The sequence below is a fragment of the Eutrigla gurnardus genome (genome assembly GCF_963514095.1).
Source record: "Eutrigla gurnardus genome assembly, chromosome: 11".
NCBI classification, from domain to species: Eukaryota; Metazoa; Chordata; class Actinopteri; order Perciformes; family Triglidae; genus Eutrigla; species Eutrigla gurnardus.
Genome location: NC_139925.1, coordinates 5693174 through 5720962, shown reverse-complemented (window position 1 = coordinate 5720962; position 27789 = coordinate 5693174). Strand labels below are relative to the sequence as shown.

The following is a 27789-nucleotide window of genomic DNA, read 5'->3' as shown; positions in this document are numbered from 1 at the left end:
TTCAGCGTTTGGTGCCGATCTGTAAAAGTGGAAACAAACATTGGATCAAGAAAACGGGGATCAAACAGCTTTCTCCGTTTCCCAAATGACCGACATCAGAGCCCAGTTAACATTTTACAGCAGGTTTTATTTTGAACATACTTTCATATACAAACCAGTGACTGAGAAAATGGCTCATTTTGAAGCTGTACTCGTACACGTACAGCAGCTCGATTGATTTTTGCTTTTTGTTTTGTTTCGTCCTCGCGGTTTACAGTGAACTGGAATTCGCAGGACATTCCTCTTCTGGATGGTTAACCTTGGTATTTCAAAGTCGTCCCACAGTACGGTCCTAATTTCCCGCTAAACACTGGACTAATGTTAATATCCGGACACGATGCGTCGCGTTGGTAGTCGAGCACTCGTCCGCACAGCTGGGGGGAAAAAACTACGTACAGTACAAGCCATTCAAATTCACACAAGAGCAAACTGGCCAAAATCAATTAGTTATTCCTAAAAATGGACATCTAGAACCAAGTTTGAATTGTCATCATATAACCAAGATGGTTTACTTTGGACACATATGCTCGTAATCTTATTTCTAAAGTGTACAGTCACTTGAATTTAACAAACAGGCATTATATTTAATGGTCTGTATCACTCTACCAGCTTCGCCTTGAAGTGCACAAAATTGATTCCCCGACCACACTTATCAAAAAGGAGCACTCAAACTCACACTGCACAGTAAATTTTAAGACTGAATATATATTTTGTTTATTATAAGCATTTGTAATTTTACATCCAATGTTAAAATCGACAACATTGTGACGACCAGCTCCGTCCCCCTCCCCTCCCCCCCCCCCCGTTGCACCGGAAACAAGCTTGTTAAAATAAACATTTTCGAGACCTTTTTTTAAAGCAAAGGCACATTTGTCAATACGTGTTTTTAAAAAGGAAAAATAAAGGCAGGCCAGCAAGCAGAGTCAGTCTGGGAAGCGGGGAAGTGAGAGGCTTCCACGACGGCTCCAGCGGGCCTTCAGTACCCCACATTCCTGGAACAACAACACAAAACCTGACTTGGAGTAAAGGGTCCTGGTTTGAGAGGGAAGGGGGCCAGAGAGATTTGGGAGGAGCGCGTAGTCGCAGGGGTAGAAGACCGGCTTGAAACCTCATTTTCTCCACTCCACACTCTTTAACGCTTGTCCTGAGCCTCCTAGCTACGGAGGTTAAGTTTCAGTCTGAGGAGGGGGGGTGGAGGGGGGCGCTGTGGCCGGTTACACCCAGGCCTGCCTGGATGGTAGATGGAGGACTAGAGAGCAGTCCTCCTCCTGACTGCCCTCCCTGCCGGCCCTCTTTGTGGAGAGTCACACTCCCCGTCTGAGGCTAGCGGCTACGTGGTCTACCAGTCTGACAGGAAACCAGTGGGCTGTGAGAGGTGGGACTGGACCCATGCCTGAAGGTCCTTCCCCTCCTTTGTCTCTATTGGTCCCTGATCGTGGGAGGCTGAGTCAGAGAGCGGCGCCGCGGGGAGAGACGCAGCTCCGCGTCATACGAACACTTTGGCGAGAGCGTCCGCCCCGGCGCTGGCGATGTAGCATTTAGACGGATGGAACGCCACATCGTGGATCGACTCCTCGAACTTCTTCCTGTGAGCCGTGAACTCCTGGATGCAGGTCTTACTCTCCAGGTTCCACAGGCGGATTGAGCAGTCATGACCTGCGGAGGACGTGACGGGTTACAGGCGGCAGGGGAACGCCAATCAAGGTACATTCAGCTTGTTTTGATATTCAAAAGGACGAGTTATCTGAGTAACTGCTATAATTATCAGTGACAAGGCGTGTTCTTGTCCCATTTAAATTATCTGGCTTTTACATTTATCTCTTTTACACACCTGCTAAAAATATTTTACTTACCTCATATTAAGCTTTTCAAGTTTCCTAAAATATTATTTTTTAGAATTTCTTATAAGTTTGCAGTTTCTATCCAAAATGGAATCACTTCATCATTTCATCCTATTAGACATTCGTGTGAAATTGTCATAATTTGCATATATTATTATGTCAATACTTCTTTGACTCCAAGTGGACGTTTGTGCCAAATTTTGGAGAAACCTCCAGGCATCCTAAAATATCACTTTCCTGAGAATGAACCGCACAGACAGATGGATAACCCCAAACCATATGCCTCCGATCTGAGCTTGAGCTAAAGACTTTCACGCATCCACCTTCGTATTCCACTGTGGTCGTCAATGAAGTGAACTAATGTTTAAAAAGGAGATAACGGTTACCGGTGAGGTTACTTACTGCCCGACATGAGATAGAGTCCGTTGGGGTCCACGGCTAAGCTTGTGACGGCGTCCAGGTGAGCCACCATGGAGTGAATCAGCTTCCCGCTGTTGTTGTCAAAGAACTTGATGTGCCGGTCCTCCTGCGCAGTGATGGTGATGGGAAGAGTCGGGTGGCTGAGCACCTTGTTGATCTGACAGGGAGTGCCTGGTCGAAAAACGGACGCGATATTAGACGTCGTACAGTAAAATGACATCATCAGCAACTGGAAACAACTGGAGATATTATGCTCCGTGTGTTTGGACGGTGGGAATGAAGCCAAATATAATAATAAAATGATAAACATGGTCTGCTCATGATTCACTTCCCTACAGTGGCCACTAGGTGCTGCTAAAGAGCCATATTTTTTTAAAGCACTTGACCCACTCTATATGTTTGTGTTATATAATGTGTTTTTTAATCATCATTAGCTTTGAAATCAATGGAGAATTCATCCAGAAAACCTACCCGGCTCCAGGTTGGACTCCAGACTGAGGACCAGCTGGCGGGTCTCCATGTTGAAGAGGCCAAGCTGCCCGTTGGTGAAGGACGTGACCAAGTGGGCTGGATCACTGCACACCAGGTCTACCGAAGAGGGGACTCCGAGCTCTAGTCCACAAAAACACACATTAACAATTCAATTCAAGTAAAAAAAAATGAAAAGTTAAACATCGAAGTGAAGCGTATCGTGTACTTTTGTCCTCGTTGAACACGGCGAGGGCGGGGGAGGTGGTGTTGGCGTCCCACAGTCTCACGGTCCCGTCTGCCGAGCAGGAGAGGAGGCGCTGGTGGGCGCTGCTGTACACCAAACCCCAAACCGAGTCGGTGTGTCCACACAGCGCTCCACGCAGCATCGACGGGTCTGTCACAGAAAACGCAGCGGCAAAGTCAGTCACCGCCATCGGACTAGAAATATCCTCAGAAACAACAAACACAGGGCGCCATATTCACCGTAGGAGTCGTAGGGGTCGATGTTGGGGTTGGGGGTGTTCCAGCACTGAATGGTGCCGTCAACCCCTCCGCTGAAACACTGCTCCCCCGTGGTGCTCATCACCACACTCAGTACTGCCCCCCTGTGGGTCAAACAATAATGACTTAGCCACAACTTCTCATCTGGACGCCGAATCTGTTTGTATTTATGCTGTTTGTTTTTTATACCTGTGAGCCCGGAAAGTGTAGATGGGTTCCACATCTAAAGACGTGCTCCTGTGGAGAAACAATGCATCTGTCAATGTAAGACAAAAACAAACCAGCAGTGCACATCACAATTAAAAAAAAACAAAATAAAAAAACACTTTCCCTTTCTTCAATTTCCGTTACTGGGATGAGTGAAAAACAGCATATATTTGTTTTATTTATTCATCCTTATGCAGGGCGACCTTATGATTTATGATTTATTTAAGATTATTTTATTGTTTTCCACTAAAATACTCTCCTGTATGTGAGAATAGAATCAAAATGATCGGCGTTGAATTGTTAAAAGCCATAAACGGATGTACAATCTGCTGCTCCACCTGTGAGTCGCATGCTGTCGGGCTGTTTTATTGTACCAACACTCGTGACTCTGAAATGATGTCAGCCTCGGAAAAACAAAAACGCATGACATAACTACAGACTGTGTGTGGGCTGCAGAGGGCTGGATCATGTGACATAGTGAGCCTCCTTATGGGACTGTGATCAACAACAGAACCAAACACGCTGCTGTCCATGAGGAGGGAACGGAGTCCATTTAAATCTGCAGAGTTTCCTCCTTTTAGAAGAAAATTAAACCAACAGCAGGAATCGATGAGAACTTGGTCTGGTTTAGTCCTGAACCTACCAGACCCCTTAGCTCATCTGGTCTGGTCCGGGTCTCAACAAAAACTGATGAAAGTGCCTTTAACTTTTTTGTCCTTGTTGTCTTAATTATTACTTCTATTTTATTACATCTTGGTTTTTATCATTTTGATTTAATCCTTGTGGTTTTATTTGTCTCAGAAATTCTAACTTGGTTGGTTGCTGGTCTTGAAAGTCTCACATTGTGCTTTCACCTGGAATCAAATGTGCTCTATCAATAAAGTTTGCGTCGTACTTTTTGGCGGGAGCGGTCTTTTGCAGGTTCCACATCTTGAGCGTGTGATCCTCCGACGCTGTGACCAGGACGGGCTCCACGGGGTGAAAGGCCAAAGCTCGAATCCCGTCAAAATGGCTCCGCAGAGTGAATTTGGGGTTCCACGTTTTCCTCATGGCATCCTTATTGTTGCCAATCTGAGGAGGAGACACCCAATCAGAACAGTTTAATAACAGTGTTATTACATACAATCAGCTGAAGCAGCTGCTTCAATACTTATAATACAGTCATAGATAGAGTGAAAAGTGAGATTAAAAAGGGAACTTTTTAGATTCTTGGACTTGATAAACTGTTAAAAACATGACACTAACATGACATATAAAACCACATCTGCAGGTGTGGCAAAATAACTGATAACTTCCAATTACACTTTCAAAGCAGCTTGCTTGCCTCCCCATAAAACCAGCTGTTTGACACACATGGCAAGTTTAAGCATGTGATGTGACTTGGTAGATTTGCTGCGGTTTAGAGGAGGAAGAGGGCTGTATTTTAATGAAAAGATGAACAGATATAAAACGGTCCCATGACTCCCAGAAAGCCCCGTCGTACTCACATCGTACGCCAGACTGTCGGCCTCGTTGGCCACAGTGAGTCCGGCGAGCTCCCCCAGGCCCAGCTCGCTCTCCATGGCCTCGTCCGTGCCCATAATGAACGACTTCCCCGAGGTGGGCGGGAAGGTCAGCGCCTCGACTGGGGAAAGAACAAATTTATAAATATACGACCTCCGTGGACACGGGCAGCCGTGGATGAAGGCGCATTAAAGACTATAACTCGACACGTGATGGCGAGAATCTACTGGTCATCTCTGGATCACCTTCGTCCGGTCGGTTCCCATCGTGCTCGTTGAACCGGACCGCGCTGGGCCGGGACTGGGGGGCGGAGGGTGGAGGAGGCTGCATGTGGGACAAGTCCTCCGCGTCTCGGAGGTTCGCCAGCATGTCCTGCAGCTTGGACCGGTTCGGCCCTGTTGAACAAGTCAGGTCGACAGAGTTACCGGACTGACACACATCGACGGAGAGTGGAGAGAAAAATTATAAATAAATAGAAAGAGGCGTTAGTATGAAAAGAAAACAGTTTATTAAAAAAAGCTGTAAGTACAAGCTGAAAAAGAAAATTAATGTAGAAGCAGCACTGAAAGGGAAGAAAAGAAATTAATAAATCATAGTATGGAGAAAAGAGAAAGTGATGAGTTCTTGTTAAATGAATTGAAGAGGCAGAAAACGTTTATTAGGGGTCGGTCGATATTCAGCGTTTTTATGGTTACAGATTTATTTTTAAGTCGATTTGCCAAAAAGAAAAAGTATTTAATTTAGCTCTGATGCAGCCGCAGTTTATAAAACTTAAACTAATTCATTTATTTGTTTGTTCATTTATGGAACTTAATAATAATTCTTCTGATAGCTCCCTGTGTTCAGGTCATGTTAAAAGGTTCTGTGAATTCAACAGCTTTCAACAAAGATTTGTTGAAAGAATCAAAGACAAATATTGGTTTCAAACATCGGTTATCAGTATCCGAGTATCGGCCCTGAAAATCCACATCGGTCGACCCCTAATGTTAATCTCTAAGTGTGGGGTGTGGAGAGTAAATACAGCTCTGCCTCTGCACAATCATTTAGTGAACCAAGTGTAGACGTTTATTTTATGACCACAAGCATTTCATCCAATCAAACCTTAACTAAAAAAAAACAACAACCCTGACACAGAACTTCTGATCTGGTTAAAAGAGTACCGACACGGTGAAGATCTGCTTAAACCAGAGGAGGACGGTGAGCGTTAAACGTGGCGGTGTTGACATCAAATGAGGAAGAAAAAAAAGCACGATGAACCGAGTTTTGATCTCACGAGTCAATCACAGCCGGAGGCCGTTATTCTGAGAGCGCAGTATTCGGCTGAGTCACTTGCAAATGTGATTTAAACAGCTACATGTCTGTAGTGTCAACATGGCTGACGGATGAGGGTGAAGATGGTGGTGATTATGATGTCATGACTGGAGAAGATACCGACGACGAAGCAAACTGATGAATGTGGAGATTAGCACGAGCCCAGATGGGACGGAGACGCCGCTGACCTTCACGCTGACCTCTTGAAATCTGACAGTACGGACACGATGAAGACGCCGGTATAACTTAAAACATTTAAACAGGAATAACATGCATCAGGCATTGCGGTGTGTTTTGGGTGGAGAAATAAAGGTGTAATGTACAGAAGACAGAGGAGACATTCAGTATGAAATGATAGACAAATAGGGCAGAGCGATGCCAAGTAGGAGACATCGGGAGATGAGGGGGAAAAACAGCCAAGGTGTTTTGTTTTTTGATTCGAGGCTTTTGTCTGAACTCAGGAAAGTCAGGCTCTACAGAGAGAGAGGAGTAGGAGGGAGGCAGCAACGCCCGACAGGACTTACTCTTCACCCCCTTTTTCCCCTTGCGCTCCTTTCTGTACTGCTCCTTGAGTTTGGTTATCATGCCCGGGTCCACGTCCCAGGCCTCAGAAATGGGACCTTGATCGTCCTTCTCTACACAGGGGGGAACAAAACCAGGCCGAGAGGCTGTTGAGGAGCTGCTCTGGTCTCATGGGTGAGGTTTATAAAGTCCCGGAGAGTAGCGGGCTCTTAAGACCCGATATATGTCTCTTCTTTAAGGAGGCCACTACCACCCCGTTGATGTTAGACTCATTACAGCTACAGTTCCTCTAATCTTCTTAGGATTTCTTTTCTACTTGGAAGAATTGAGTGGGAGGGAAGTTAACGCCATTTGGGGAATTCTTCCATTTGAACATTATCTGAATCGTGACGATGATAATCATGAAATCCTCACCGTGAGATATTCGTGATAATGAATTTGTTGTACTCAAACATTCAAATACAAAGAAGCACCTCAGCATGACATTAAACATGTTCTCTCTCTCCTCCTGACTTTGAGGAGCAGTGAGACTTAAAAGGGGAATCGGGTGGATTTGAGGAGACACGGGAGTGGAAGAGACATTGTGGTCAAAGGCTGGCTGTGGGAACACACAGTGGAACAGATCACACACTATGGGTTAAACAGAGAAGACATCCAAACATCATGATTCATGACCACAGCGTGATGTGTGTGTGTGAATGACGAATACTCCATGAACACCAAAATATGTGAAGAAGTCAAATTCAGAGAAGCGGGCAAATGATAAGATTCCAGCATAAAAATAATTACCAAACTGTTCAGTGCCTCTGAAACGAGGCCATCGTTGTGCAAGAGGAAAAAGAATTAAGCATTTTGATATCGTCTTCGTGGTGTCGAGCTAGTCGATCCACGACTCACCCCAGTCTGTGCCGTCCCCGTTGCCTCTGGACTCCGGCGAAGTGTCCATCTCGTCAGGGCTGGACAGGAAGTCAAAGCCCTTCAGAGCCTCCTCCGTGTCGGGGTCCTCACTGGTGTCCATACTGGCCGGCGTTGATGATGACGACGCGGGCTTCTTCCTTAGGATCTGGAGGGGGAAATATTGAGGAGCGTTATTAACGGCACAGTGAGCGAGTGCAGGAGATGCAGGTAGAACCGTCTTCCTCACCGTCCTGGATTCCACATTAGTCCTGTCCCTCCCCTCGCTGTCCTCGTCATCGTCTTCGTCGCTGAAGTCCGCTGCAGCGTTCTCGATGAACTTGAAGGCCTCCAGCACGGCGCTGGTGTCCGAGAGCTCAGCTTTCCTGAGAAGGAACAGCGATGCATTCATCACATCAGGACTGGGACCAAGAATATCACTGACTTTCATGGAGAAACCCTCCCTGCGTGGCATTCTATCGCTAGGATTGACGAGGCGTCCATGACCGCCGACTGCAGCGGAAGCCCTGTTTGTTCTTGGCCGTAACCAGTGAGCTGTCCTGACCATAACTACTGGAGGTCAACGCCTGACCTGAAGCAATCATCGCTGCTTCAACCGGCTACGCAGGGCGGGTCCCGCCAAGAAATGCAGTGGGAGTCATAATTACGCTAGATTTAGAGCTTCAGCGGCCAAATACTTCACAATGTCGACCTCCTCCTTTTGCCTTGTTCGAGTCTTTTTTCGTACCGCAACAATTCACCCGACATTCATTCAATTTGAAATGCCTCAAAATTGATCCTGTTCCATGCGAGCAAGAGTCTGTTATCCCACACAGTTTTACATGGGCTTGTAATACTGTGGTCGCTGCTCGGTCTATAGATGGCCAAAGAGTGGGCTACTTACCCTCTGGTGCCCATGCCCTTTGTTGACGTGTCCGTCCCGTTGACCAGAGGCTCGGTACCGGACCCCGTCTTACCGCCTCCGTCCCCGGCTAGTCCTAGCAGCGCTTGGACCCGCTGGGACTTTACATCTAAGATGGTGTCTGTGTAGCCCACCTCCTGCAGGTACCTGGAACGAGGTGAATCAAGCCCAAAGTTGGTTGCAATTTTTTTAAAGTGTAATTTATTGTGAAAGAAATATGTATATATGTATTTGCAGTACAGTGTAATATGAAGGAAGTCATTAAATTAGCTCTACGTTAACTTCCTTAACTTTCAACATGATTTTTATCATAAAAAACACGAACAATAATCAATCGTGAATTTCCATTTATAGGATAATTGTGAATATTTTATCAGGAAAAAGGTGTTCAGCTCACTATTGTGTTGAGAAGCCCGATGTAAAAAAAAACACAAAAAAACACGTTATTTATCCTTTATTTATGCAGGGATTGATTCATGATAACCTTATTTAAGATTTAAGGTTTTTCACTAAAAAGGATGTTCACTAAGTTGTGTGTCTTACCTGAGGTGTAAAAACTATATTTGTTTCTGAACTAAATGTAAAGTGATTCCTGTATGTTTTAGTGACATTAAAGAGTTTTAAGCACATTTTGATAATATCGTGAATCAGACTTGTTTTGGCCGGGATAATCGTGATATCGTCCCATGTGTCCTTCTGGTCTAGTTGATGGTATCAGCTCTGCTGAGGCAAGAAGAGCCCCCCATCACACATTACACCTACCCTGCAGCGATGCTACGCTACGACTTTGAGCCGGGTGACCGACTGAATGGGAGAGGCGTCTTAGCACATAACTGATCTGTCCCTCGACACAGAGTCAAGAATATTGGCTGCCTCGACAGCCAGCATGTCGGGGCAGATGATGTGTGAGGCTGCCGGCTGGTGTCTGGGATGAAGGCCGGAGATCGGTGGATTCACACAGACTAACTGTAGACCAGGATGACAAGACAAACGTCCTCGAGCCTGCTGGGGACACCGGGACCAAACTAAAACCTGGAGCAGGCAACGACTGCTGCTGCCCATGTGAGGGCGCTCTTCCCCACAGGTTTCTTTGAACATAGCACTTCTGGCACAGTGGTGTCATAAAAAACAAATGCAGTCGCAGAGAACTGTAACTACACATTCGATGCAGTTCATTTTAGTGCGGCGATTGAGTTTTCACAGAGGTTCACAGAAAGATGGAAGTATGTGCACTCACTGTCTGAGGAGCTGACGGCCTTGTTTCCAGGACAGCTGATTGTTGAGCGACCCGGAAGACTCGTTCTCGTTGGTCTCGTCTGCAGGAGACGAGGAGGACACAAATCAGAGCTCCACAAAACGGCACAGCCTCCGACATTATTTCCACTCTGTAAACACGACCAGAACATTCCTGCGTCGCAGCATCCTGGCAACTGCACACATGCAGCGCGTCAACGCCGGATTAGAGTCAAATGGAAGCATTGCTGCTTTTTAAAATGTGCCAGTGAAATGACACGTTTATCGCTAAAGAAAACGTTCATGAAACAGACGTGGCAAAGAGTATCATCAGTATTTACGCTCCAACACGGTCGGCTTTGGATCATATGTTTAATAGCTAACCTCAATCCAAATATTTACATCTTGCTGGGTAATTATCACCCGATTAAAACGGCATAAATGTAGGGAAGAGATTTTGTTCTCGATGATACATTCAGGACATTCGGTATTCAAAATGGCAGCATCCAGAACAACATACACCGTTAAAGACAGCTCTAACCCCCCCCCTAAAAAAAAACAGCAATGATGGGATTCAAAGCCCTCTTTGATATTAGACAACATCAGCACTCTGCTTGCAAGTCAGCTGGGTATTTATCACGGGGCAGAGAGGCGTGATAATACGATTTTAGATGGGGGGAAGCTTGTGTCTGGAGGAGGTCGATTTTGTGAGGGGGGGGTGCCTCAAAAGGTGGGTCAAGCCTAATTCAGGAGGGTGAGATTGGGACAGGTGCACCACCATATGAACAACACCTCCCACTCCCCCCCCCCCCCAACACTTCTCCCCTTCACCTCCCACCCCCCCATTCATCAACACTTCAAGGGCTCGGGTGCTTTTGAACAGCTCTCATGAATAGAGATGAGGGGAGACGAGAGGAAATGTCGCAATCTGACTTAATGATGGCAGAGGAGTCGAACACGAGAGGCCAATTAAACTCCAATGATATTACAAGGAGTAGGTAGTGAATTTATAGGAGGAAAATCTAGGTATCGTCATGAAATAGAGCAACATTTTAGACGTTTAGTCTACGCTTCATCCATGTAGACTGTGTTTTTTCTTACTTGCCTTGTCTTGTTCACTTGTCTGGTGATATTTGGATTATTACACATTGTTTGTTTATGCGAGTTTTGCTTTTGATGAAGAACATCGTGCTTGAAAACTCACTCAGTCGACAAAACAATCTCACTACATCGTCTCCGTCATTTCATCAACGTTACAAAAAAAATTACAGCCATTGAGTGATTTTTAAATTTGTTTTCTAGAGAATATCGCCGTAGAAGTTTCTTAAATGCAAATTTCGAATGACTTGAGCATCACACGTTTGTTTGGAAACAGAATTATCAAAAGGCAGGCAAACCATAATTGTTTGCATGGCCACAGGCAAGTGAAATAAATAAAGAATATTTATAAAATGTGAGCTTTTATAGCTCTTCTTTGTCAGAGATCAAATAGCATGTTTATAAACAGATGAATCATGAACGCGTCAGTTACACAATGCCTCTTTAAGCAATCGCGGCCAACAAGATTCAACCTGAACGCATCCCAGCGCTGTCACTGGAGGTATGTGAACTCGACAATCACCGTGATTTAGTGTGGAGAGGTGGAGTCTGCTGTTGGAGGCTGCTGTGGACTTACCAGAGTCGTAGCTCGGAGGCTTCATGTCACCTTGATTTAACTCTGTCCCATATTTTAACTTGTGGTACTTTGCTCTGGAAGGAGAAGAGAGAAAAGGAGGCAGAAGAATAAGCAAACATGGGCTGATAAGAAGCTATTTAAATATAAACTCATTATGCGTGGCATCTGCATAAGCTTTGAAAGTCATCGCAACACCAACCTGCTCTACTTCTCACAATGTTTGCTTGCTAGACAGCTTCACTTGTACGTAGGGCTATGTTCAATATCACAACATTAAATGGGTTTTTTAAAGCAATTATCATGCAAACAGGGCTGCAGCTAGCAAAATGTTTCAATATTGATTAATCACTTATCAGATAATTGTGATAAATCTTGTCCCTAGTTGACATTTTTCAAATTGCTTGTTCTGTCACATCACATTTACTATAATCAATATTTTAATTAATGAGCTAATAGCTTCAGCTGTCTTTGCAATTGTATGCAAAAAAAAAAAAAAAAAATCAAATATAATATAATCAAATTGATGTTCAGCCAATAAACGTTTAGCATGAGACTCTTCATAAATGTAAAAACAAAAACTTCCCTCATTGTTTTGCTCTTCCTAATTAGATATAAATGTGTTAAAACAATAAAACAAAAATATCAACACAATACAATTCCATTGAAGGGTGATTCACAACAACAAAAAGTGAAGAAGAATAAATCTTATCTTATAGAAACTGATATAAAACAGGAAACATCATACTGCAATGCTGCACATCAGTGATAAAGTGTCAACACAAGGAAAACGCTCACACAGACTCCCCCAGACACAGAGGCAGCATCCCTCACCATCACAAAATCAAATTCATTTTAAATTAGGTACATCCCACATTCAGAAAGCCCATTTCTGATATTGCTTTCAGCTACCCTCCGAGACATGACCTGTTGCTTAGCAACTGGGGAAAGTGGTAGTAATTCTGGCGCTGCTCCTGAGGCGAGAGTCTGCGATGATCTCACAGGAGAAAAGTAGATAAATATACACTACAAAACAGCCAGAGGCCAATTCCACACTTAACCACCCCGATGATGATGCTCGTCGCAGGGCACAGGTTGGCAAAACGTGACCAACCTCCGAGCTGGACCGACGGAGCTCCTAGTTTTACACCCGTCTACCTTCAGCTCTGTTAAGGCTCTCGTTAGGATACCTGCAGTCGTTTCATCCCATCAGTTTTCACTCTATTAACAAACCTTTATTTATACAGCGAGGAATTTCCTGGTTAGTCGCACTCGTCTTTGCATTCACAGAATTCCTCACATTCCCAGCTCTAAGTTTTCTTGCAACACCAGAGCCTTCCACTGTTGGCCACAAAGCGGTTAAGCACTTCCCCTGTGGTTGTTGTTGGGGGAGGAGACAGTGGATTGTCTGGCTACACGGAGACACTAAAAATCAAGGAAGTGGTCAGCTACAGCGACAGCTCCATCTCTAACACCACCCAACTAATCTCCTATTTGCAGGGTAATTGTAATACTTCAACTGGGGATTGCCTGATCGGTACTATGCATGTCTCAGAGATGAGAAAGAAGCGAGATTAGTTTATCTATACAAACAAACAGCATTACAAAATGGCTCACTACTCAGCTACTTCCATCATCAGCAGAGATTTGCTAGATTAACTCACCCAATGTGTTGCATTTTACTTTCCCTGCGCAAGTAAGCAAGCGTTATTGTTGAATACCGATCATAATTAGATTAATGTGGAATAAATAATGAAGAATAATCCTGGTTTGGAGGTAAAACTGACCGGGAACGCACCTGAAAAGTCCGATGATTCCTCAATAAACAGAAAAAATGAGAACGCAGACAAATTAGATAAGTAGCCTTGGTGTCGTTAAACGAAACAACCAAATTCTGTCGATCCGTCCCGGCATCGAAAAACTTTAAACGGTGCCAAAATCCGGTGCTTTACGGTAGCGGCTCCATTGGAGAACAACAAGACATGCATTCACCTGCAGGCTAAATCAGAAACGTTTCAACAAGCAATCCAAAGTGTGGACAGGACAGAGGTTCCCCTATTCTCATGCGCTGCCGCAAAAATGATCATGAATCTTTTCCGCCCTTTGGGTTTTGCCGAGTCTCACACACAGAGAGAGGAGAGGACAGACAGTGAAGGTAATGTCTGTACCGTTTACAAACAGGAAGTGTCTGTAGGGAAGGACATGCCGACGTGTTTTAGTCACAGAATATTCTGTTAAAACAGACCGCTGATGCTGTTTTGCCCTCATTGTTCTCCGTGAAGTTTGGTGCCCTTTAAAGGTGACAGATTCTCTTTTATAAATAAGTGCCGTGTCTCTGATTTATGCTGAGTGGTTCATGTGGATTTAGGAATAAATATAATAAATATCCTGACGTGGGACGAATACAGATCTTAAAATCAACTGATGGATATATAAAGAGGACAGGATTTGGTTGGGTGGCAGAATTAATTTGTTTCTTTGAAGGTTGCCAACATTTTGGTTTTGTGGTTAACCAATACATCTCATCATTCACAATGCCACACGGTCTTATGAAGACACATTATGAGCTGTGAATTCAAGAAAACCAAATGTTTACATAATAAACGATTTTGCATACAGTAGAGAAATAAGCTGTAGTCATTTACAGAAACATAGTTGTTTTTTTAATTAAGCTATGATGCAAAGTATGGGAATATCAGCGTGATCTCGCTAATAATGATCTGTAATCTTTGATGGATGTTTGGGAGATAATTTCATTGTTTTCCTCTTTTAAATTCAATGAGCTGACGGCGTGCTATACCGACTAAAACACTTAAATGCTTGACATGTATCCAAGATATGACTTTTTCCTGAAGTCACATTAATAGAGACGTGCTGAAATCACCAATATATCTCCGTGCCACAGGCAGCCAGCGTCCAGGAGGAAGTGAAAACTCAAAGGCTATCACCACAGCTACCGCAGGGCGCTTTTGTGAGACGGAGACGGACTAATGCACATGAGAATGAGAACAATGTAATCCTTCTGGTTTTACTGGGGAAGGAAAGCCGCGACGGTGACCTCGTCTTGGGTGGTGAGAGAACTCCTCTCTTCTCCTTTCCTGTCCCATGCAGAGTCATCAGCGTCCGACAGCAAACAAAGCCTGCATGCTAATATAGTCTCTTGTCCAGAGACGTCACACCAGCTGGACTCCGGGGGGGAAATCTCCCTGACATTCACTCCAACACTGTTCCTGCTGACACCAGCTAAGACGTCGGATCGCTACGCATAGAATATAAACAAGCTGGAAAACGCCAGCAACACTTTCTCAGTATCAAACAAAAAAATGTGCAGAGGTCTGAAGTGTGCTAGCTGTGCATGAAGGTGCAGCAGTCGTTAATGACCAGTGGGAATCTTATCTCACACCATTCCTTCTCCTCCATATTTCTCAGAAGCAGGAATTTATTTTTAGGAGTGAGTAAAACATGGAAACGGTGCAGTTGTTGCAGAGTAGCCGAGGTATTTGTGTGTATTGTGGGTGGGCTGAGGCGGCGGTGGGTGGTAAGGAACTCACCTCTCTTGCTTCAGCGCGTATTCCAGCATTTTGATCCTCCTCACAAGGTCTTTCTTCAAGTTCTCCTGGCCTTTCCTCTCCCCCTGCAGGAAGGCGATTTGGGCCTGAAATACACAAAAATAGGCCTGTCAGGTCACATTTTGAAAGCAGTGAAAGATTTACGGCAGTTACTTTTATAAATAGAGTCATGTTTCCCAGAGTTTTGGCGTCTTAGATATGAGCTCGCCAGCAACAAAGGCTCGCCTTCAAAAGACAACCGCCGTGAGGCAGCATCTGAGAGCAGCTACTTCTGTCGGGACTGAAATAGGATGATGTCAAAATCAATATGCGTGGCATGATGAAGGGGGGGAAAAGCCAATTTGTACTATTCTATTTTAATCTAACCTACTCACTCTCCCACACACCAACCATCCCCCCTTCCCTCCTCTGAAACCCTCTGCACACCACCATCTCTCTTCAGTAACGGGCAGCAGCTGTTGACGCACTCAGCCTGAGTCAGCATTACTTACATTGAATTGAATTTCTGTGGGTGCACACACACACACACACACACACACACACACACACACACACACGTAATCAGAGTGGTAGAGGCTAGCTCACAGCGAAGAATGCAGTGGCAGATAAATCAAACAAAGCAGATCAGACATCGGGCAAAACTATCCATCTTACGCCTGGAGCAGATATTGTACCGCAATCATCACAATATATTCCAGTTACAAGCATTCTGCCTTCCAACCCAGAGTCACAACACATTCTCAGTCTAAAAGGACATCTAGGCTACGACTACAGCCACTTTATCTGCCGTTGCTATTAGTAGTGGAGTGGGAGATCTGTGTTTCAGATTCTTGGTGTCACGATTCGATCCAGAATCGATTTCAGATCCTAAGCGATTGTTGATTCGATAAAAATGAAAAGGGTGCAGTCTATTTTGGCTTTGCCTCCGGTGAGCTGTGTGCCAAACCATTGACTCCTGCCCTCTGTGCTGATGAGAGTCATTAGCTGATCAATAGCAGAGACTGTTGTGTGTTTTCAGCATTCTTAATTCAAGGTCTTTTTTTGGAGTTCTTTATTCGAGTTAATTCTATTAACTTGGAAGGTCTTCTTCCTGTACGGAAATAATGAAATTATAGTGTAATTTTTTTTTTTTTTGCAAAAACAGAAGGGGAAAAATGCAGCGGTCCGCTGTGTTGCTGTTGACGTTATATCTCCATTAGTGCAGGGCTCCTGAAATGAAACAGACTATGGACGGAGTTATTTTCTTGGCAGATAAACTCAATTACTTAGAGGGCGGCAGTAGCTCGGTCCACAGAGACTCCGTGCTATGGTGTGTTCACCTCCTGAGCACTGCTGCCGTTGTCTAACAACAGGATGAAAACCATTGAATCCCCCCAAAATAAAGTATATTACATAATATTGATTTCTAATGACAGGAAACAGGTAGGAAAATTCTGTAAATACCTTAACTAGCTTTAATGCAGTCACTGTGGTTTGCTTTTTTATGCCCAACAGTTTCTTCAAATTTCAAATTCTTATTTTACCCACCAAAAAATTACATATTACTATGGCATAATAATCTTTTCACATGGTGAACCAGAATTAAATTTGTATGCCTGAGGCAACCAGTCAAGTTGCAGTTTGCATCCACGTCTGCCCAAAATATCAATGCATGGCTTTAATCCGATAAGACATTTGGTTGACACCAGATGGACGTTTGTGCCAGATTTTGAAGAAATTCCCTCAATGTGTTCATGAATATGGACAACACGAAAACATAATGCCTCTGGCCACGGCGGTCGCTGCTGTGAATTAGAAATCTTAATTTAATTATCAAATATGCAGTCTATGCTTTATGGCTTTGTAAGAAACTTTTGCAAGAAACGTCTCTAAATTCTGGTTAAATTTGGTAATAGATAAAAAACACCTAACAATGAAGTTGCACAATAATTAAATAACTTTTGCTCTTCTGAAAGCTTTATATTTGTCCTATAGTGCATTGCATCCTTATGCAGTCTGATGAGCAGAGAAAAACCAAACAACAAAGTCCATCCAGTATAATTACACGCTCCTTTAGTCCATCTCAGTGGCTGAAAATCACCAGCAACACAATGAGCATAGGAGGCAGATCAAATGACCACTCTGTGGTTAGGAGAAGATAACAGCATGATTGGAGTGCAGTGCTTCAAACGTACTTTGGATTAACGCAAATGGCAAATAAAATCTGATACCAAGTAAATAATAAGCACAGAAGAGTACGTCTGTAGATCCATTTCAAACAAGGACGGAGAAAAACATGTAAGATTCCACCTGACTTCAATAAAATAATTAAGTGTTTCTATTGGGGATTAATCCAAATTGGAAAACACGTGAACTCCTTAAAAAGGGAATGAATATTGACTTCTTCCATGTCACTCTGCCTGCAGAGGATGGTGTGAGTTTGAGTGGGCTGGAATCACAGTTTCACACGGAGAGAAAGTAGCGCTGCTGCCTGCAGTAATGAGTCATGACAGCACTTCAATCTGCCTCGTATTAACAGCGTTTCTTTACCAGCCGCAGCTCTCCGCAGAGGAACTCATAACAACCTGCCTGCTACAGGAGGATTTAGGGTGCGGGTTCTCAGCCGACGGTGTAAACAGCAGTCTCGTTGTCAGCAGTGACATGTCGGCGGGCTGTGAAGATGCAAACAGTTGATGCTCTTGAAAGGTGGATCGGCACAGCAGTCTAGTCGTTACCTCAACGCGGTCTCACTCACCGGCGGTTTATGTGCGTTCACCCTGAGCTGGATCTATACTAATGTGTTCGGGATCGACAACGATGTTAACAGAGTTTATGCACCACCAGACTTCACGCATCCTTGAGCATAAGAGCCAAAGGAAGACAGAAAGGTGGCTCCAAAAATATTGATTTGTAGGTAGGGAGTAGGGAATTATGAAATACTTGATTACAACGTTGGTACATCGTGACGTCTTTGCAGGTTGGGAGAAGAGGCACATTCAGGGGCACAAATAAGGCATTAGGAAAATATTGCATATGGAAAATGATCAGTGTTTGGGTTGGGCCAGACTGTGAGGCTCCCAAAACAACTAACCCTGGCTAAAGTGGCTCCAATCCAAATATTGGCGAGGACCACTGCCTCCAGGCATTGAAAACTGTATCACGTCCAACGTCCGCTGCAGAACCTACAAATGCCTCATTAGGCTAATGGCTGCTTTTACGTTAAATGTCTCTCGATGTCCAGCTGAACAATGAATAAATGAAATGTCCATTATTTTAACAATGAGAGCCAAGAATAACAGATTTACAACAGGTTGTTCATTTGGACGCGCTCACAACCTCACAGCGGAGTAAAACGGAGGTTGGGCACATCGTGGATGAAGCTGTACGTTAGCTGTGATTGATGAGAGTTAATAGCGATTACGGCGAGCGATCGTTCGCTTCCTTAACGCACATGAAGAGCTGGCCGGGGACCCCTGGCGTCCTGCAGTGCCAGCGACAGAGAAGAGAGCGGCTCTGTGAATCTCCCTTCCATCAAACATTAACCTTGGGAGGAATGCAATGAGTCAATTCGGGCCATAAAGAGACACAGGAAGCATTTAATTCCCGGGCCTCACACTGCCCGCATTATTGGACCGCTGGATAAGGGATCCTTAGTCCGTCTGAGTGAGAGACACGTAGAACAGGGCATCCATCTAGAGCGCAGGGCTTTTCAGAGACAGGAAAAGGAGGCAGAAGAGAGAGGGGAAAATAAACACCAGACACTGGCTAAATTCTGGTGAGCTAAGGTCACACCGTTCTGCTTCGGCATAGGTCAATCGGAGTTTGGGCATCAATTTTCTGCTCTTAATTAGAGCACTAAAACCAGGAGAACTACAGCGTGACAGCAGCTTCCAGTCCTACTTGATGATAATTTCATATTTGAACGGCACATAAAACAAACAAATATAAAAAAAACATCAGTTCAGCTCTTTGCGATTTCAGCTGGTATTAAAAATATGTATTTTATGTCCCCTTTTCAGCGACATTTAGGTTTATACCCTTAGCAACAAAACGGTTTTATTTCCTCACACTGGCAAGACATTGACAAAGTACTGACAAACGCACAGTATGTAATTGTCTACCGCTAGGGATCTGTCCATCAAAACAAAAACAGCAGGAGCGAGAGGAAAAAAACAACGCCACCGAGTTTTATATCTTCTTGTCAACTTAACTTTCAGTCAAATGAATGTATGATGATTCTAAACGGCCTCCCGTCTATTACTGTGAGATTTTGAATTCCAGACATATTTTCCTCCAGACATGTTCTGCGTCATCTCCAAAAGACATCTTTAACACAATGAGGACATCGGATACAGACAGAGAGAACTCTCAGCGGTAAGTTTAACTACGTTTTACTGCATTTATTTAAAAAAAAGATGCGGTGGATACTCTTACAACCTGCACACAGGAAGTGGTCACACGTGCTGGCCGTTGGGCCGCGGTCGGAGCAGAATAAGGTAAATGGTTTGGGTGTTAATGCCACATTTACAGAGCAAACAACCTTTCTTTCAGTCAACACCGGATTTATCCTCGCAACCAATGAGCCGAGCTGACGACTGGCCAAGTACATTCCAGTCATGCCATTACACTGGTAGCAAGAGGGGGAAACGGCAGGAAAACAACCGAAGCAAAGACAGAGGTCCTGGGGACAAATCTACAGCAGAGTATACCGTATTGGTTCATCGCCACAGATCCAACATAAGCCTTTTAATGGCTAAAACGGCTCACGTCAAGTAGGTTAAATCTTGAATATTTATCGCCACTAACAATCAAACTGCCAAAACATTACTGCTGACAATCACTTCAAAAAGATCATATTCAGTCAGAAAATGTAAGAAAAAAAGTGAGTATTAAAATAAAAAAGCTATGGTGTTCCTTTCCTGTCTTAAAGTGTAAATGTGTTATTATTGTTGTATTTATTGCCCGTATCCAATTTGTTTTTTTTTTTTATAGATTGATCCGATTGATTTGTCCCTTAAACACAATGAAATAAATGTATTCTTGTGACGTGAAAGCCTACCAGCGCTGAGATTCTCCTCCTGTCATCGCCCAATGAGAAATGGAGACATCAAATAGCGTGGCAGTGGTCTCCCAGAGCTCCACATAGAACCTCACAACCTCATTAGTCCAGAGACCAGACCATGAGTAGAAACCAGAGACCGTCTATGGAACAAACAACATGGTCGCTGCTGTATTTATGCGAGACATCTTTATTTTATGTGTTGATGGAGCAGCTAGTGTTAGCATAGCCAACCTCTGATCGATCAGAACTCCATTATTTGCTCATCTTCTTGCAGACAGACCTAACAAACTATTATTCTGGATTTTTTTTTACACATTATCATCATTATTTACTTATTTCGGCATCCTTTTTTATCTATTTATTGCAATTAAATCAAAACATAATTGTTTATTTTGGGTTCATACCGCTGTAGTAAACCAGCCGATGTGAATGCCCTCTGGGTGATGTTACGAACCCAGACAGACGGTGTTTGTTTATCCTCCATATCTGGGAATTCCACATGTACAAAGCAGCAATAGTTGTTATTTCAGCCGTGACTGATGAAACCATGTCAGTGTCGACATCGAGGTCATAGAAATCTACTTTCCTTTTTACTTTCCTAAAGCAGCTTCGGTAACTACCAACTCCAGATATCTGTTCACCTCACTGTAATTTAAAAAACTTTCCACAACCCCATTCTGTCTGAGAGCATCTGCTATAAAAAAAAAAGAAAGGAAAGGCTACATACTGAATGTATGTATGTGTGTTACACAACCCTCTTGACTGACTCACCCTCGGGTGCGGGTATCAAACAAAGTGCTTAGCTTAATCCACTGCTGCATTTGGCTTCTCGTGTGCCACAGAAGCAGTGAGTTACGTCGACTGTGGCCGAAGCTCACAGATTCAAATCGATCAATCCGTACTGCACAGATCCACAGGATCACTCTGAAGGGTCAGGGTGAGACGGTGAGGTGCTCAAACTGCAATTTCATGAAGAGATTTCTGCTCAGCTATCTATAATAAGCCAAACTGTGCCTTTTCACCTCTTGTGTGATAACGCAAAAGAAAATCCTTACACTACCAGAGACCGCTCACAGTGGAAAAACGACATCTTCTTTATTTCCCTTAACCTTCAGAGACACAAGTGTTATTTTATTCTCATCAAGAGTTTCCACTTGAGCTTCATTTGACGCTTTGCCGTCAAGTCGACACTGCAGTGCTACCTTGCAGGGGGTGCAAGGCAAGCAAAGGCAGTAATGTTGGACTTCTTGGGGACAAGGGTGCTGCATCCCATGTTGCTGCATTAATATTACATAAGGCCCACATGCACACACTCACATACTGTATGCAGGCAGAGAGCTAAATCTTTTAACGTCAGCATTCTTTCTGACAAATGGGTTGTGAGTGGAAGGTGTGGTTCTGGCAGAAAACAACGTTCACAACAGCTTCACAATCTGGAGAGTTAAGATACACAGATTTAAAATTGGGGGAAATAATTGAACAAAGCCTCCGATGTTAGAACAAAAATAAATGGTCGTTCCAGTTGATTTAACACAGACAATGTGCAGTTGAATAGTTCATGTAGACGTGAACTTATATATATATACGTGAACTGCAATACAATGATTGTGTTCCTGTAAAGAAGAACGGTATTGCTCTGACTCGGAAAGGGAGGATACAGGCGCTCTTCTATCGATAAATAATAGATAAGAGACAAGTAAAAGTGTGTTAATAGAGATTTAATATTCATTTATACTGTAAGAATATTTGATTTAGTTTAAAAAACACAACGCTTTTTCTTTTTGCAGGATAATCACTCCTTTATTCTGCAACGTCGTTATGCTAGGTTGTTATCGTATTTCTGACGACGCTTATTGAATACATCACATGCCACGCTCCGTGTGGTTCTGCAATGCCGTGTAATGCTTGCGTTAAAGGAGACACCGTCGCGGCTTTACACCACAAACCAAAGCAAATTGTAAATCACGATTATTCGGACCAGGATGATTGCGACATTGAGGTCTCCCAAATGAAAATGTCCCCAACTGTATCCAGTTATTACAGGTTAATGTATGTATTTAAAATCTGCAAAGAAATAAGTTGCACGACATACTTTAAATCTATATGTAGATGTCTACATGGTGTGAAAACATTTTTGCTCTTTATAAAAAGGGAAAACGCATTAAAATGTGAGAAAACAACAACATCGTCACCGCAACACATGGAGACGACAGCAATGCGATCTGGTGAGAACTCCAATTTACAACTCTGACAGACTGGCGACCTCAGATTTACTGTAAAAAGCGGGGGAGGCAGGCAACTTTGTGGCACAACCAGGCAGCTGTCACGCACACCCACGCAGACAGATGAAGGGCCGTAAGTGGAGGGAGGATCGGGGAGTCAGCGGGCTCTCGTTCCAGTCCAACGGGGGAACAGCGGAGCAAAGCTCGGAGGACCAGGCTTTAGTTAGCAAACAAGGGTGCCTTCAGGCTCTCTCACAGGGGAAAAAAACCCACAAACCCTTTTAAACGACTCACTAATGTCTATAGAGAGAATATTTCACACGCTGCAATTTCATACAATTTGTGGTGCTTCTGGGGAATATCGCAGCGGCCGGTCGTGAACCTATGACCGAGGATGGGGAGGATTCTTGGCGCTCTGCAGCCTTAAGTGACAATGGATGTGAGCTTTGTGTAACTTCTACGTGGAGCCGTGAGTTTCTATGTCATTATCCGAGAGCAACAACGTTGGGAAAATGGGATATTCTTGGTGAGGAAGCATGTAATTTTTTTTTTTTGTGGATTTTCCCCTCTCTGGAGGCGCACACACTCGGAGGGCAAACAAAAATAACTGCAGCTCGGGGGCAGACATAGTATCGGCTGAGGAATGGCGGCGACGCCCCACTTCTGAATTTGTGTATGCCACGGTATGTGCGCACGTACGTTTGTGGTCTGATCCTTCTTTATTGCCGAGTGTGCCTCGGGGTTTGTCATTAGTAAAAGTAAACATGAGGTTGCAGCAATAAGCCGACTAAGAGAGGCGGGTCAATCCCGGGCCGCTCCACAGTTAGCTGCGGTCATCTCCGACATAAAGATAAGTAACTGAACATAAGCCACACAGTAATCTCGCTGGCGTTAAAAGCCTTTTCCTTGAGAAATACTTCCATCCAGAGAAGACGAGTGGGTCCACGTCTCAGTCTGCACCCACGTGGAGCCACCATACACCCCGAGTCACCTTCAACCTTCTCATGGTGTCAAATTATGGCTGGTGACAGACACTTCTGGCAAAGAGATACCCTATGGAGCAGGGATTTCCCCATAACCGGAGGGCTGATGAAGCACACTGGCTGGCCTGTGCATAGTGTAATTCGACTCAGCCTCCGTCATCTGGCCTGGAAAGATCTGTGCTAATCAGTACGGAAGGGAGACATCAATAAAAATCAATGTCGCAGCATACACTGGCGTTCGAAAGTTTAGAATCGGCTGTTTTATTGATGTTTTTCTTCTCTTTCAATAGTGGCTACTAGAAAAAAAAAAAAAGAGATAAAACGTTATATAACTCAAATGTATTATTTACATTCGGCCCTGAAAGAAGAAGAATTCAAACCTCCATTTAGTCGATGTCCCCATAGTGTTTCTCCACTGTTCTCCCCTCAAAATACCATTCGATTTTTAATTTGTTTTCCAGTCCAGAAAAGCGCAAGTGACCCTCGACCACTATTGAACCACAATGGTGCAATTGGGCTCTGGGAGCCGTTTTTCTCCGGGCAACTCTGCAGTCTACTCTGGCTAGATTGAATGTGTTTAAACCGATTCTTCAGTCCGCCGCTTGTCGGCTGACATTCTGCGATCCAATCACGAATAGTGCTAACCCGAGACTTGACCCCCTATGTCTACGTTGAAGAGGTTTGAAGAATACACGTCTGTTATTTCCAGTTTGTTATAGATTAGTTTTTTTTTAATCTGCACACTGAATTTATTTCACCAAACTCTGTTACTTCTTCTATTGTCGGTGAAAGTCTAGCTCAGAGGGATCTGTGTCTTTTTATCCTTTTCACTTGCCAGTCTGGTCACAAAACACTTCTTTTTTTGCAAACCCTTCATACAAATTAACACCTATTTGCAAAAGGAACTTCCTAGAACCTAAAAGCATGAAAGAACATTCAACAATAATCTTAGATGTCTGTCTGTAACGAATCAATTAGATTACCTTTTGAAGAGTTTGGAACCTCCTGCGACAAAATCACTTTAAGAATCTTTTCTGTTTTTTACAATATTGCAAAGAAACGCAGAAATATCTCAACGTTTCGGTTCAATTCAATGGACTCCCTTCCACTGTCCATCATAAATTTCTGCAGACATGTGAAGAAAATGCAATTATGATTTAGCTTTAAAATAATATGGACAACAGAATATTGTAGCAAACAAACATGCTTTTTTTTTACCATTTAAAGAATGAAGAATTAATTGATTAACCGATAATGAAATGATCATTAGTCACATCTTTCCTCACCAAGATAACATACCAGAGCTGTAACCTATCACTAGCTAATCGTGGCAGCTTGATTGAGTCAATCAATTGATCATCAATAAGCGCTCAACGAGAGTGTAATGGTGAACGGCAGCAGAGTGTGCATTGCGACAGCGCAGCGGCAGGAGAAGTCGAGCGTGTACAGTACAGTTTCTGTGCTGCTCCAGCAGAGGAGTGGCCGTGAGCATGACCTAACAGGCTGGCTGGACTACATTCCTACGAGGCCCGGGGTTCGCCTTCCTCCCGAACGGGGACGCAACACACACACACACACACACACACACACACAAACACACTCACACACAGCGTCGACTGTGCTCCACTCGATGCTGACGCGACCAGCGAGAAAAAAAATCCTCGGGAGTGTCGCTTTATGACCGTTCATTCTGTCGTACTGTAAGTAACCGTCTTAGACAAGATGTCAGTTCTGATTCTGTGATTAAAACGGACGTGACGTGTGGGAGGCACCGGAAAATATTCACATCGCTATTATCCCGGCCAAAATAAATACGATTCACGATGTTATCCCGATAATCATCAAAATACACTTAAAACGGTACTAAAGCAAACTGGCATCACTTTCCATATTGGTAAAGTTACACACAAATTTACACACATATTATTTAGTGAAAAACAATGAAATAATCGTAATTAAGATGATCATCAATAATAAGGACTCCCTGCATAAACAAAGGATTAAAAACTGTATTTGTTACCTTATTTTTTTTAAAACAGGCTTTATCCCGATCCGTGATACAATCTTATACCGTCTAGATGATCCTAAATCATAATTAAAGGGATAAATATATCAAAAAACATATTTGTTTCCTGTATTCTTTATTTCAGGCTCTATTTTTCCATTTTCTACCACAATAGCAAGCTAGACAGCTTTTTCAAGTCACTCGTGATGATATTTATGATTGTCCCTATAATGGAAATTGGATTATTGCGAGTGTTTTTTTACACCGTGATCCTATATTGTCCCATCCCATAACGTGTGGACATAATGATGAGTACTATGACCACCATGTTGCAGCAACATGAAGTGGACAAAAACAAAAACATGTACAAGAGATAACATATTCCATTAAAGGCTCTACGGCCACTATAACTTTTTATCATTCCTACATGTCTGTTTAGATTAACCTATATGACTTTCTATCTTTCCTTACTCCCAGTTGGCCTTTCACTGAACGTTAATCCACCAATACCTTCTAAACTACTGTTTATGTTTGCAATATCCTCAAGGACACAACAAGGTCTTACAAAAATAACATACAATTCTTGAGACATCTACTTAGATTGGTGCTGTGCTACAGCGATTAGAGTACAACTGTAAGTAAGCCGGATGTTTTACTGAATACCTCAGCAGGTTAAATTATAGTAAAAGCATCACCCGGCCTCAAAATTAAGGGTTAGGTGCAACAAAAACAAGAACTCAAATTTGAGCGCGGAGTGTGCGGACCGTTTTTTTTTTTTTTTTGCCGCCACAAACAAACTACCCAATAAACCACTCGGCAGCCTCGCTGTGCTTTGCTGAAAGCGTTGCTTCATGACAGCAGACAGGAAGCTTAATACACAGGCCAGATGAGCCAACCCCTGCTACGCCGAGCTAAGGCATACGTCACCAATCTAAAAACAATGCAGTGTCTCCCCCTCGCCTCTTTGTTAGCTGGTGTTAGTCTGTCAGGGGGGGGGGGGGGAGTCAGTGTTGGCTCTCGTCTGTGATCAAATATGGCTCCACCACAACTGGGTCAAAACGATGGAGAGATAAAACATTTTATTACATCAACTTAAGATGTAACAACGTCTCCTCAAACGCTGGAAAAGAATGGTCTGTAGTATGGAAGTATGATAAGTCAAACATGGAGGCCGCTGCTGATATAGTTTCTATAGTTCATGTATGGCAAATGTCATATTATGGTCAGGACACTGGTATGCTTCCAAAACAATGCAATCTAACAAGGAGGGCGAAGCCGTTAAACTGGAAAACAGAAGAATTCAGAGCAAACTTGCAAGAATACATCTTCTAAACATTCAAACAGAGTCCTGGTTTGTGCCATTTCTGGTCCACAGTCCCCCTCACTTCTGTATAATACAACTACTTGAATATTTGAGTAGTTTGGTAATATATATATATTTAATGGATCAATTAAAAGCACTGTGATGAGTGGCAGCATCATGGCTCCCAACTTAGGAAAGCTTCATAAACAAGGTTATTGACTCCACACAGTCTCGTGTGTTTGGAGCTGTCTGTCTGCACTGACAGCTCACAAGAAACACAACAAAAAAAAGAAAACCGAAACCCTTTTCCTCCACGTCTATGTTGCTGGGTTTAGACGTATAATGCAATTTATAATAATAATAATAATACAATAAATCAAGGCGGGGTGCTCTACGTTCAGCTATAAGTAGGCAGGTAGCCACTGTCTGTTCTTACACAACGTTTTAACTACTTTGCTAGCAAATGTAGCTGTCAGTTGGTGGTTTAATTTGACCTATTCATATAAAAAGCTTAACATTTATCTTGACGCCGTTTTCTCTTAACTTCTAACGGCTGCGAGCAAAGCGGTGGTGGCTTCAGTCACGGTAAAAGAGGTCGCCTATCAGTCGGTCGTGCCGTCGGGTCAGGGAGGGGGGGGTTAGCTTCTAAGCTAATGCTAACAAGCTAGCATGCTAGGTAACCAGAACAATCAAACGCGGGGAATAAACGCGAGTCGCTGGGACGGAGCGGCGCCGTGCCCCGGCCAACGTGACCGTGTGTGTGGTAAAACGTGGCTGTGTCTCACCTGTAGTTCGGCCCGCTCCACATCCCATTGTGCCCTCTCCACCTCGAAACGGGCCCATTCGTGCTGCAGGAAGTGCAAGATCCCCGGGATACTGTACTGCGCCCTGGCCGCCTCCCCGGCGTCGCCATCGGGCAGCGGTCCCTTCCCACCGCCCGGTAAAACGGAGTTGTTGTTGTTGTTGAAGAACACGCCGGGCCCCGCCTGCTCGTCCATGGCCGAGCTCGGTGGAAAGCTCTGCCCGTTGTCTCGCTGGTTCGCGGCGCTTGATATCAACGGAAGAAGGGCAAAAAAAAAACCCACCTCTCGACTATCGCTCCGTCTCTCTCTCGCTCTCCGCGGCTCGAG

At 43.8% G+C, this 27789-nt stretch overlaps 1 protein-coding gene across 2 annotated transcripts; it reads right to left on the bottom strand.

Annotated features, from left to right (window-relative positions):
* Nucleotides 1–106: 106 nt before the first annotated feature.
* LOC311020855 (striatin-like) lies at nucleotides 107–27789 on the bottom strand. Of its 2 annotated transcripts, XM_084021090.1 has the most exons (17): nucleotides 27445–27788; nucleotides 15088–15191; nucleotides 11540–11613; nucleotides 9869–9947; nucleotides 8614–8778; nucleotides 7960–8095; nucleotides 7713–7878; nucleotides 6818–6928; nucleotides 5228–5377; nucleotides 4967–5103; nucleotides 4375–4550; nucleotides 3462–3509; nucleotides 3255–3376; nucleotides 2998–3165; nucleotides 2772–2912; nucleotides 2283–2471; nucleotides 107–1695 (listed from the first exon to the last, which is right to left on the bottom strand). In XM_084021090.1, the coding sequence occupies exons 1-17, from the start codon at nucleotides 27655–27657 to the stop codon at nucleotides 1526–1528; spliced, it is 2349 nt and encodes a 782-aa protein (XP_083877216.1). In that variant the 5' UTR covers nucleotides 27658–27788; the 3' UTR covers nucleotides 107–1525. The 2 variants fall into 2 exon arrangements, with proteins under 2 accessions (XP_083877216.1, XP_083877217.1); XM_084021091.1 differs by lacking the exon at nucleotides 6818–6928 and having other exon boundaries at nucleotides 27445–27789.

Coding starts and splice junctions, on each gene's coding strand:
- LOC311020855 (XM_084021090.1), bottom strand. CDS start 27,657: ATGGACGAGCAGGCGGGGCCCGGCGTGTTCTTCAACAACAACAACAAC. Junction 4,551..4,966: donor CCGACAGTCTGGCGTACGAT/GTGAGTACGACG, acceptor TCTCCTCCTCAG/ATTGGCAACAATAAGGATGC. Junction 2,913..2,997: donor CGTGTTCAACGAGGACAAAA/GTACACGATACG, acceptor TTTGTGGACTAG/AGCTCGGAGTCCCCTCTTCG.